This window comes from Myotis yumanensis, unplaced genomic scaffold (genome assembly GCF_028538775.1).
Source record: "Myotis yumanensis isolate MYYU_CA2020_CCGP unplaced genomic scaffold, mMyoYum1.0.hap1 SCAF_9, whole genome shotgun sequence".
In the NCBI taxonomy this organism is placed as follows: Eukaryota; Metazoa; Chordata; class Mammalia; order Chiroptera; family Vespertilionidae; genus Myotis; species Myotis yumanensis.
This window is the reverse complement of record NW_027223760.1, coordinates 33,986,150-33,998,242: the sequence shown is the minus strand read 5'-3', so window position 1 is coordinate 33,998,242 and position 12,093 is coordinate 33,986,150. Positions and strand designations below refer to the sequence as shown.

General features: G+C 52.6%; 1 protein-coding gene across 1 annotated transcript in view; it reads right to left on the bottom strand.

Moving 5' to 3' along the window:
- The window catches only part of EPHB6 (EPH receptor B6), a 15,555-nt gene extending 3,462 nt beyond the window's left edge, over positions 1-12,093 (bottom strand). The window contains 9 exon segments of the mRNA XM_070424056.1: positions 6-120; positions 895-1,057; positions 1,250-1,374; positions 1,465-1,815; positions 2,128-2,283; positions 2,978-3,731; positions 3,972-4,036; positions 4,318-4,516; positions 11,827-12,093. Of these exon segments, the coding sequence (XP_070280157.1) occupies positions 6-120; positions 895-1,057; positions 1,250-1,374; positions 1,465-1,815; positions 2,128-2,283; positions 2,978-3,731; positions 3,972-4,036; positions 4,318-4,417 (1,829 nt within the window). The 5' untranslated portion in view covers positions 4,418-4,516; positions 11,827-12,093.

Sequence of the window (12,093 nt, the reverse complement as noted above, 5' to 3'; positions counted from 1 at the left end):
CTCACCTCTGGAAGACAACAGCCAGCACGGTGATGGCGGCCAGCAGGAGGAAGGCCAAAGCCCCCAGGATGGACCCAATCACCAAGGAGAGTCTTTCCGGAAGCTGGGCGGACAGCTCACCTGAGGAACCAGTGGCCCAGGATCACAGGAGGTCAAGGCCTCACATGAAAGTGTACCTACCCACACCCACCCACACCCACCCACACCCACCCACACTCACCCACACCCACCCACACCCACTCTCACCCACCCACACCCACCCACACCCACCCACACCCATCCACACCCACCCACACTCACCCACACCCACCCACACCCACCCACACTCACCCACACACACCCACACTCACTCATCCATACCCACCCACACTCACCCACACCCACCCACACTCACCCACACCCACCCACACCCACCCACAGTCACCCATACCAACCCACACCCCTCCACACTCAACCATACCCACACCCACTCACCCACACCCACCCACACCAACCACATTCACCCACACCCACCCACACCCACTCACCCACACCAACCACATTCACCCACACTCACCCACACCCACCCACAACCATCCACACCCACCCACAGTCACCCACACCCACCCACAACCATCCACACCCACCCACAGTCACCCACACCAACCCACACTCATCCACATTCACCCACACCCATCCACACTCATCCACCCCAACCCACACTCACCCACACACACCCACACTCACCCACACTCACACCCATACCCACACCCACACCCATCCACACTCACCCACACACACCCACAGAGCCAAAGATGGGAGCTCAGCCAGGAACTCCCCTCACAGCCTTTGGCCTGCAGGCCCCTGGGCCTCTCCTCACTACCCCTGGTGCCCTCCACCCAGGCTTCCTCTCACCTTGAGGCAGCGTCTGGAAATAGACCTTGCCTCCATAGGGGCCATGGCCTGCAGCTGTCCGAGCCCGAACCTGGAAGCCATAGATGTGGCCGGGGCTCAGCTGTGTCACCGTTGCTGTGTTGGTCTCGCTGGTCAGGGTGAAGGAGTGGGATTCATCTTCCGCCTGGGGGGGACAGCCACTCACTCCCTGTCTGCCTGACCCAGCCCTCCAAGGCTTCCAGCCCCTCCCACTTCCTCAGGGCTCCTGGGCACCCCGAACCCCCACTCCCCCTCCGCGCCCCTCCCGTCCCTCTAGCCACAGGGTGGGACACTGCAAGTTCCCTCCAGCCCTACAGGGATGCCCACCCCTTCCCACCTGGTCGTAGTAACGCAGCTGATAGTCCAGGATGTTCCCGTTGGTCTGGTCTGGCTGCGGCCAGGACACTGTGATGCTGTTGGGTGCCCGGCTCACCTGGTGCATCACCGGGACTGCAGAGGGAACTGGGGTGGGGAGTCAGTAGGCGGAAGACGGGAGTGGGGGAGGGGTTCTAAGGAGGCGAGGTAAGGCCTTGGGCGGAGGAAAAGGCTCACCTGCGTGGCTGGTGCTGACATTAATGGATGCAGCCTGGGGAGGGTCAGGGCTGAGCTCTGAGACTCCGTTGACGGCCTGCACCTCCAAGATGTAGGGTACGTGTGCCCGGAGCCCCCCGACTAACACCCGGCTCTCAGTCAGGCCCCTCTGGCGGGGGTCGAAGTGCACCTCATCTCTACAGCGGTGACAAGCGCCCCCGCCGCCAGGCTCCTGGTGGCTTCCGCACTCCTTGCACACGACGTTGAAGAGCAGGTCCCCGCGCCCCCCGAGCTCCTGGGGCAGGCGCCAGTGCAGCATGAGCGCCGAGCCCTGCACCTCGAACCAAAGCTCCCGGGGAGCCGACGGAGGGCCTGGGTGCCAGAAGGGGCGGGAAGGGCCACAGGAGAGGTGATTGAGGGAGGGAGAAGGCAGGGGCGGAGACACACAGCATGGGGTGGAGCCCAAAAGCAGAGGAGGCAGGTGAGAGGAGAGAGGCAGGAGGTGGACCAGATGGGATGGGGTCAGGGAGAGAGACAGGTAAGGCAGGTAGGGTAGGAAACCAAGGACACAGAAGAAAGAAGTCACCGCCAATCACAACAGCCCCACCTGTAGCCCTTGGGATCCCCCTCTTCCCGCCCCACTCCCTGTCCTGTTTCTACCTCTGGGGTAGGTGGGGGACTTACCAGTGCAGGGGGCCTGTGGGGGGTCAGAACTGGCCCGAAAGAAACCCTCAAGGCAGGGGCAAATGGGGGCTGCAGGCTCCGAGGCATAGCTGCGGGCAGGGCACGGGGAGCAGGGGTTGTTCCCGGTCAAGGCCTTGTAGGACCCCTCTGGGCAGGCTGAGGAACAGAGAAGAGTGGAGGCTTCAGCTTATGCAATACCCCCCTCCTGAGCCCCCACACCGGGCTGGTTCCTCCTTTCTCCTGGGATGGAACCCCAGCTCTCTCCTCCCTCTTTCCCTCCCTCAGGCAGAGATTACTTCTGCCACTTAACTGGGGTGGAACTGCATTTCCACTGATGGAAAAAGTGAGGTGGGCGGGGGTTATGGGCAGGCCAAGCACCAGAGGTAGGTGTCTGTAGGCTGATTGCATAACCTCCCTCTGCAGAGGCCTCCTGCAACCTCCACCTGTGGCAGAATCATTCTCCTTAGTCCTCAGCTGGGATTCACTGCTTTCCACCTGCATCCTGGCCACCTGGACCTGGGATGAGCCCACCCCAAATACAGGGCAAATACGGACAAAGGACCCCATCCCAAGATAACCCAGGAGTTCAACTCCTGATCGCCATCACTTCTCAGGCCTGCACCTCTAGGAGCCTCCGAAATGGCTGCGGAAGTCTCCAGAAGGTGCTAAAATTTTCAGATGAGTGGATGAGAGTTTGTGTGCTTTAGGAAATAAAGAGGAGTCCTTCCCTCAAGTAGCTTAATCCTAACCTTCGGGGGACAAAATGAAGTTTGGGGTGTTCAGGAAAGGAGCTGAAAGGTCAGGGCAGGTGGGGAGATCTTGGACAAGCATGTGGGGGCTAGGGTCTCACCTTGGCAGGCCTTGTCTCCACGTGCAGGCTGGTACCCAGGTTGGCAGCGGCAGCCTCCGACTGCGACCATCCACTTGCCCTCTCCATTGCAATGCAGTCTGGGGGGGCTGCCCCCGGCCTGGCCGCCACCCCCATCCTCCTCTGGCTCAGCATGAGCCACACAGGTGCCCATGGCTGCCACCAGGGAGGCCCCCCCGGCCCCACTGGCCTGGGTCTCAGGGAAAGAGGTAAAGGCACGGAGCACGGAGGGGCAGGCATGGTAGAAGAGCTTGATGGCCACGAGGGCCAGGCAGGCCCCGGTGTCCTGGAAGGCCACATAGAAGCCACGCTGGGTCAGGGGGCCGAAGCTCCGCTCTTTGACATTCAGCTGCAGCCCAGCTCTCGGCCCCGGCCCATGGGGCTCCACTGCCCAGGCAGAGGGGGCAGGAAAGCTCTCGTCCGCTGCAATCGTGTCCACCTTGGTCCAGCGTTTGAGGTGCCAGGCTGGAACACTGTCGGGGCCATCGGGCTCCTCCGCCTGGCGGTAGTACAGTGTGAAGGTCTCTCGACAGGTACCCCCAGCCACACCCAGGCTGGAGCAAGCCCGCACAGAGAAGTGGAGTCGGATGTGTGCCCTCTGGGCGCTGCGTCGCTCTACAAAGTGTGTCTGCAGCCAGTTGTCCTGCCCGGTGCCTGGCGGGGATCCTGCCACGTGACAGGCCTCGAAGGTCCGAGTCAGGCGTCGCTGGTCATCCAGAACGCTCACTTCGTCCCACTGCAGGGAGGGGAGGGCAGAGATGGGTGTTAGCAGCTCAGGACTTGGAAGGTGCAGGAAGGGGGCATATCTCTTCCTCTGAGACTTAAAATGAATGACATGCAAAGCTGGGTAAAGGATACCCCAAAGCCCTGTTCCTCGGGAGGGAAAGTCCCTACCCAGGGGTTCCTTCCCCAATTCCACCCTCCAGGGAGAAGGGTGAGGGCAGGGCCACGGGTTCAGAATGAAAGTGACACTCACCCCACCTGGTGGGTAGGTGAGCCAGCCTATCTCAGACGTCTCTCCGCTGGTGTCCAGCAATACCTCTGCCCAGAGAGAAGAAGGAACAAGCACTGGCCAAGGCTCCACCAGCACTGCTAACCCCCAGCTCATTCCCAGGAGTAAAAACAATCTCCCTCCCTGGTCCCTGTAATTCACCAGCAGGAGCACAGCTGACTGGGGAGCCTTTCTCTGAAACCCTCCCCACTCCCTCCCCTCTCTTGATGTCCTCGATCTTTTTCTGCCTTCTTTGAATCTTTCCCATTTCCCACCTGAGCTAGGTCTGTAATAGCAAGTGGGGGTTCTCTGGTGCCCCCTTCCCTCTTACCTTCCAGAGCCAGAACAGAGGACACCAGGAGCAGGACCCGGAGGCTGCACACCATGCCCGCCACTCCACTCCCTGACTGGGCAGCACCCTCAGCAGCCATGGGGCATCTTCGGGGCTCCCACCATTGCCCTGGCTGCCACCCTGTGCCCAGGCAGGGCCACTGCTCTGCAAGACTGGGGACTGCAGCCAAACTTGCTTCCTAGGGAGACAGGACCAAAGAGGCCGGGGGAGGTAAATGCATTTCTTTATTAGGGCCCAGGCTCCAAAGCCTCACGCTGTGTCTCCTCCTATAGCTCTCAAACTGTCGCAGCACCCATAACCTTGGTTTGAGAGCAGGACCTGACTCTCTCCTGACCTGACTGGTGCCAGGCCCCCGGTCTTAGAGGGCCATGTGCCGGGTGGCTCCTGTCCCCCATGACCCTCCTCCCTCTTAGAGCACAGGGCAGTTAGTTCTGGGCAAATCTTAGTCTTTTCTTCTGGAAGGAGCTATTTCAGTTCTTTTTCTTCATTTACTCTCTTCTCTTCCTCCTTCCTCCAGCCTCCCTGTGCTGGGAATCGGGAGATTCTTCTCATTAAAAGCAAGTGAGTTAAAAGCGTCTCCTTCACTGGGGACACACAATCCCCCCCTCCCCACACTCCCATCCCCTGTTAGACTTGGATATGCCAGGCATCTCAGAAAAGCAGTGGAGCGAGAGGGACCGCTGAAGGAGAGCTGTGGGGTATGACGGGAGGGTGGGTGCCAGAACAGATGCACAGAGACCTAGGAGTGAAGACTGCCTAAGAAATGAGCCAATATCCAGGAGGGAGAGAGCTATGGAGATCTGGCTACTGAGGTCCTCTCTCCACAAGGGGAGACAATTAATGCATGCCTTAAATATATGCAAAGATGCTTCTAGTTTGCTCACAATGAAAGGAAGGCGTGTTGAAACAACAGGGACATGCCATTTTGTCCTACGAGATGAATAATGCAGTGAGTTGGAGAAGGCATGGAAAATGGGCTCTGTGAAAATTCCTGCGCTTAGGGGTTCAGGAATTTTGGAACAGGCTCTTAGAAGGACAATTGGTGATGTCTGCCTAGCAGCTTCACTTCTATGAATTTGTCCTCCAGGAACCATATACTTGGATCTGTTTGCACAGATGTTCAAACAAGGATATTTATTGCAGAACTGTTTGTAAAGGAAAAGACTATAAAGTTACTATACATCATTAGAAAGATGGTTTATGAGGATGTAAAGTACAGCATAGGGAATGCAGTCAATAATATTGTAATAACTATGTATGGTTCAGATGGGTACTAGACTAATCAAGAGATCACTTCGTAAGATATATAAATGTCTAATTACTATGTTGTACACCTGGAACTAATATGATATTGTATGTCAAATGTAATTGAAAATTTGTTTTTAAATTTATGGCATAACCTTCAAGAGGAATAAAAGCTACTGTTTTGTACTGATAGGAAAATAATTTCCAAGTGAAAGTCCAGTGAGGAACAGTATAAAGCATGCTCCTGATTGGAAATTTAAGGATGTCCATATCCATGGGTGGTCCTTTATGATGAAGAGACAAAATGTAGGGAGAAAGTTGGAGAGGCAGCTTGAAGCTGGTGTGAGGAAGACTCATATCCACTGTATTCCCTTTAATTTTTTTGTTTAAAAAATCTTGTATATATACTATCTTGTCAATAAATCATTTATTAAAAATCAATTTCTTTAAATCTGTATAATAGCTGTTTAGTAAAATGAATCGAAATAGTGTGCATGCCCTCAAAATGAATGACTATGTAATAAGCTACCCTTTCATATTAAACGCCCTTGAGCCCTCAGAAGCACGCACTGCAGCCCACAAGCCCAGGACCCTGAGGCATGACTGCTTCCAGGGTCACAGTGACAACAAACAGGCTCAGAATTTCCTGCTTCTTGGTCTAGAGATTAGTGGTGACCTATCTCTCTCCTCATGGCTCAGTCTCAAAAGTCCATGAGTGGCATGGACAAGAGCAGCAGATCCCATTTATTTCTGCTGAGAAGAAAACAGGCATGTTGCTCAAAAGGCACAGGACTGAGAAAGAAAGAAAGAAAGAAAGAAAGAAAGAAAGAAAGAAAGAAAGAAAGAAAGAAAGAAAGCAAGCCAGTTGAAAGTTGGAACATGTGTCCTCCTGGATATTTGTGGCCCTGGGATCCACAGTGCTGTTGAAAGCAACACATTTCACAATGATGCTAAAATAAAACTATATTCAACTTTGATAAATATGATTTGATTTCTACAAATCTACTTTTTTTTCTGGTAATGCTGGCTATACAGTAAGATGAAATCTTCAGTGTTATCTCCACGTGGTTACCGTGAAAAGACACCATTTCTACATCTGTATGAGCTGATGTGTGGTGGGTACCAACCAGCATTGACATTTACCTAGAGCAGTGGTCAGCAAACTGCGGCTCGTGAGCCACATGCGGCTCTTTGGCCCCTTGAGTGTGGCTCTTCCACAAAATACCGACTTCTGCGCATGGGCCACGAAGTTTCAATCACACTGTATGTGCACACCTGCACGTGGTATTTTGTGGAAGAGCCACACTCAAGGGGCCAAAGAGCCGCATGTGGCTCGCGAGCCGCAGTTTGCTGACCACTGACCTAAAGAGTCAACATAGTGCATATGGAGGCAATAAAGAAGCATTTTCAAATTATCACATTGCACAGCTTAAACTTACACAATGTTACTGGTATATGTCAACTGTATTTCAGTAAAGTTGGGGGGAAACAAAGGTTCTTTGCCAATACTGTCGTAAATGCTACTAGAATCATGCGCAGATTAAATGCATGCTTCCAAGGAGAACAGGGAGATCACGAAGTGAAAAGCATGGCCCCATCACCACAGGCTGTTTAATAACTATCCTGAACTAATTCACAGGGAAGGTACACCCCCAAACTCTCAATGGCTTAACTTGGAAGACCTGCCTGACTCACCAAAACCAACCAGAATCTGTCCAGGGCCAGACAGTCTTTAGGAACACTCTTATCAAAAACTAAAAATTCCTGCAGAACATCTTTAAACAATGAAGGCATTGTGCCATTTGCCCAGCAGTTATTCTTTAAAATAGCCTCTTTCAGTGAGAGCATGGATGCATTCTGGAATCTGCATAAAGAAGAAACTAGAAGCACTGGGTCTTCCCAAACTGATAAACTAGACAAATCGTCATGGAGAAGGGATAAAAAACACTTTAGATACATCTCAATGATATATATTTTTTTGGAAGGGCAAGCAGCAAAGAAAGAAAAGATGCAATGCAGATAATACCAGCCGTACAATATGGAACATTCTGGAAGATTAGGAATGGCAAAGCATTTGCTGTGATGACACACAATACAAATAACGCAGCGGCTGTGGTTGTTGTGGGGCGTGCGTGCATCGCTTTAGCAGGCATCCTAATGACAACATGAAGCTGGCCTCGCTCCAGAAATTCCGAAAAGAGCAAAAGCAATTCTGAGACATGTTAAAGCCACTCAGCTTCTGTCCTCAAGAGGAATCAGAAAGGAAAGAATAATATGGATTGCTACTTCAGTAATTTTTAAAAATTTTACTAAGAGCAAAAATATTCATTAAAAATAAATGATTGAAGATAATAAAGTACCCAGAAGTGTAGTTTGGCTATTTGATGAGGACATCTTTTAGATTTGGATCCAGAAAATTGAAGATTATAAACAGGTTTCTCTAGAAAAAAAAAGTGTATCTGAGTGAGACTAGGCTGTTAGGTCAGTTCTTGCTTATCAAAGGAAGCAGATAAGTTAAGTCTTTTCATTTTTAATAGCTGAAAAGAATTGGAGCGCATCTCTATGGCTAAAATAAATAGAAGAAAGAAGAAACCTTATTAAGATATGAAAGCAATTGCTGTCAGTGAATTCCTACCACTGCAGATTCTTTTGAGACAAGTTCCAAACTCAGAAATGTAAGTGACAAGAACATGGAAGCTCCATGCACGTGCCTCGAATACTGAACAAGCAGGACTTAGAACTTGGTTTTTCAAATGGCTGAGGACTAGGACATCTTTCTGGTCCTCTTCATTGTGGCCTGCTTGAGACTCTATCCTCTCCAACTAGTGAAAGGAATTGGCCAGTGTTTAGAAACCCTCTAACCCATGAAAGAGCAAAAAACTTATCCCAATCAGGACAACTTTCAAATTTCAGATGTGTACATGCTTTTAAAAATATCAAACACCAGAAGCAGCAGAAACGTAGCTGTCAAATGATAGCTCAGAAAAAGAGATGGATTAGACAGTTTCCTGTGACAAAAAGTGCCTTCTGTAACTTCCCGTCTTTTGTTTATTTCTCAGCTCCTTTAATGGCTATATCACTTCGTACCTTTTTCATATAGTAGAGACTCTACATCCACAAGCCCACTACATGTCTTTGGTTTACAAAAATATGACAGTTTCTTAGCATCAGGATTGTATTTTGTTTCAGAAGCTGGAAAATATTAAAGATGTGTAGAATCTTAGCTTATAAATCATAGCCTATGATTTCAGTCATCTATAAAACTGAAAGATTTAAATAGGAGTAAGTCTGTAAGAATTTTAAAGGTATACTAAATGTGATAATGTTATGAACAAACCAAGCTGACTTAATATAGTTTACATAACTCAATCCACAGAGTAGATTTTTAAAAAAATTAAATAATCTAAGCCAAATAAGCTTGGAAGAGGTATTGCAGAAGATATATTGGGCCATTAAAATTGGTTACTGTAGGATAGGAACTGAGGGGAAGGCATTAACTTTGTCTTACATATATTTGAATTATTTTTCTTATTACAATGAGCATATCTTATTTTTATAATTAAAACAAGAATCGCATAATTAAAATCTAGACTAAAATCTAAACAAAAAGGAGACATATTTATAAAACCTAGACTACTGTAGCTTATATTTATATTTTATCCTCCCTCCTTTTTACCCTCTAGGTTTCAAAATATCTAGAAATTTTAACTACAAGAAGAAAGCAGAGATGGAGAGGCAGGAGGAGCTGGGAATGAATGAGCAAAGAAATGTCAACAAGAAAAGCAAAGAACTTTTATCCCTGGATTTTCTTTAAGCTTTTCTTCCAAGAAGTTCACCTTGTCTCACTGAGAACATCACACTTCTCTTACAGGATGTCAGAACTGTGACTTCAAAAGGAAAGAAGGGACCAGAGGGGAGTGGACACTTGGGACACACTCAACGGGCACTGCTGTATACTGAGCTCAGACAGAAACATGAAGCAAAACAGGCTGCAGGGGCCTGCGGGGTGAATGGCGATCCCAAGGGCAAAGGGACCAATGGTTTCGTGTCTGGTGTGGTTGCTGAGCTGGTCCTCACACCTGTTAGCCACAGGGTCAGCGTGGGAGGGGTCAGCACACAGGCCCTGCCCTCTGTCCTCTTCAGCAGCTGTTTAAACACCCAGGAAATTCCAGTATAATCCTTGCTCAGCTTAATGCTGCAGCCTCTCCCCTTTAATCTCCACCTTGGACCTGGTCTCAGGCACCCTCTCTTCGAGCTCTGGCCTCCTGCCTTGAAAGGGATCCCATTGGCCATTAAGGCAGCATCCAGAGCAGACAGTGAGGAGGTGGCTGTCCTCCGGGGCTCCAGCCTCTCTGTCCTGGCTGGAGAAGCCAATTTGTGGATTACCTAGCAGAGGACAGCCCTATGTCCCTTGAGGCCTCCAGCCCTGAGAATGTCCCTTAGAGCATGAAGATGCAGATGAATATGCCTCCCACTATGGAGCTGAGGGAGGCTCTTAAGATGCAGGCAGTGTCTGGGTTTAGCCAGATGGCCACCTAGAATGAGCCTTTCTGGCTGTGCACTGACTGGGGACATGCATGACTCTGGAAAAGAGCATAAGGGAGGGTGTTGGGGCAATGGTACGTGTGCACAGGGATGAGTAAGTGGAAATTGCGGCGGAAAGCACATGAGTGCCAGAACCAGTGCCTGTAAGAGCAAGTGTAAGAGTGTAAGGGAGTGTGTATGAGGTGAGATGGGTGTGGATGGTAGACGCTGGGAGTTATGCACGAGTGTGTGTGTGTGTGTGTGTGTGTGTGTGTGTGTGTGTGCCCATCAGTGCAGATCGGGCCCTCAGATGCCCATGAGCCCTACTCCACCCCTAGTCTGCCGGTGAACTGCCCTCTGCCCCAGGAGTTGCTTCTGTAGGAACACCTGGGGTGGGAGAGGGACATAAGCAGGGAAAGAGAGAAAGGGAGACCAGAGGTGGCCAACCCCCTTCCTCCCAACTCTGCGCTTCCTTCCTTCCACCCGGTAAGGAGTGCAGTGTGAACACGGCCCAGCTCAGGAGATGGTGACGAGCTGGGAGAGAACAGCTGGCCCAAAGGAGGAATGGTCCTGCCCTTCCCATGCTCAGCCATGGCTGCCTGTTGCTCCCCAGCATCCTGGTGCCACAGCTGTCGTTGCCAGCCATCTTCTTGCACCCTACATGAACCAAGACTCCAAAGGAGTCCTCCCCCTGCGCCACTAGGTAGGTACAGGAACCCCCACCCTAATCTTCCTGTGACGGAAAAGGTCCGTTGCCCTGAAGGAGCCAAGTGGCCCCTCTGAACAGCTCCCAGTATGGCTCAGTCCCCCAGTGTCCCATTACTTGGACAGCTTCCCGGCAGTGCCCACAGTCTCACAGCCCCTTTCCCACCGAGCCAGCATCTCCCCTTCCAGAGCCTGAGTCAAGTTCCCCTGGCAGTGGAGGGCCTGGCCCAGGTTAACTGATTGGGAACAGGCCCAGCAGCTTTTCTCCACGGGCACTGCCAGGGACATTACAACATCTAGGCTATGCTGGGCCCACGCCAGCTCCCCCAGGGATGGGAGGAGAGAGGGTACCAGACAGCCAAGATTCGTGGGTGGTGGCCAGCGAGGCGAAGCTCCCAGACAGAAAGTGAGGGGGCGGGGCTGGGGCAGCAGCAAGCAGTAGACTTTGGTGCAACTTGGGGTTTGGGCTGGGGAGCAGGAATCAAGCCTTTCTGCCACCACATGGCTTACTTACCTGCGGTGATGCGGTGGGGAGCTGGGGAGCTGGAGAGCTGGGGGGGAGCTGGGGGGAGCTGGGGGGAGCTGGGGGCAGGTGTGGGATTAACCTCCTGGCTCCTCCCAGCTCCACCGGGATTGGAGAGATGCCACTGGAGGGGTGGGCAAACCTCTGCAGAAGGCCGGGAGCCCCGGCTCTGTGAGGACCCCTAAAGCAGGACCCCCATGTCAGAGCCCGAGGAGTGTCTGCAAACACAGTGGGGATGGCAGTAGCAGCTAGAGTAATGGGGGTGTCAATGAGGCTACTTAAGAGGGCAAGGGAGCCAGGTGGGCTAGTTCCGCATCCCCTCGCGAACTCGGCTCTCGCCTAGGGAGGGGTACTCGGCACCCCCAGGAGGCCTCCCGAGCATCTGCAGAGGCCCTGGCTGGAGGGACCCTCTATTTTGCAAACCTTAATTCCTCCGTCCCCAGGCATAACGACTCCCACCCTCCACAACCGCCGGCGACCCTGGGGCTCACCTTCCGCAGGCCGCAGGCTCCGCAGGTCTGCGCCCCCCAAGGCCCGGCGCCGCCCGCGCCTCCGCTCGGGTGCGGGGACCCCGCTCTCCGCTGCCCGGGTGCGCCCGCGCGGCGCGGCGCGTCTCAGGGGCTCGGGGCGGCCGGGGGGCGGGGGCTGGCGGCGGGGCTGCTGCTCTGCCGGCGGGGGGCTCCGGGGTTCGTGCGGGGCCCCAGTCGCGCTCGCCGTCGCCCAGCTGGGTCGCGGGTCCCGCCGCCCGCGGCTCGGCT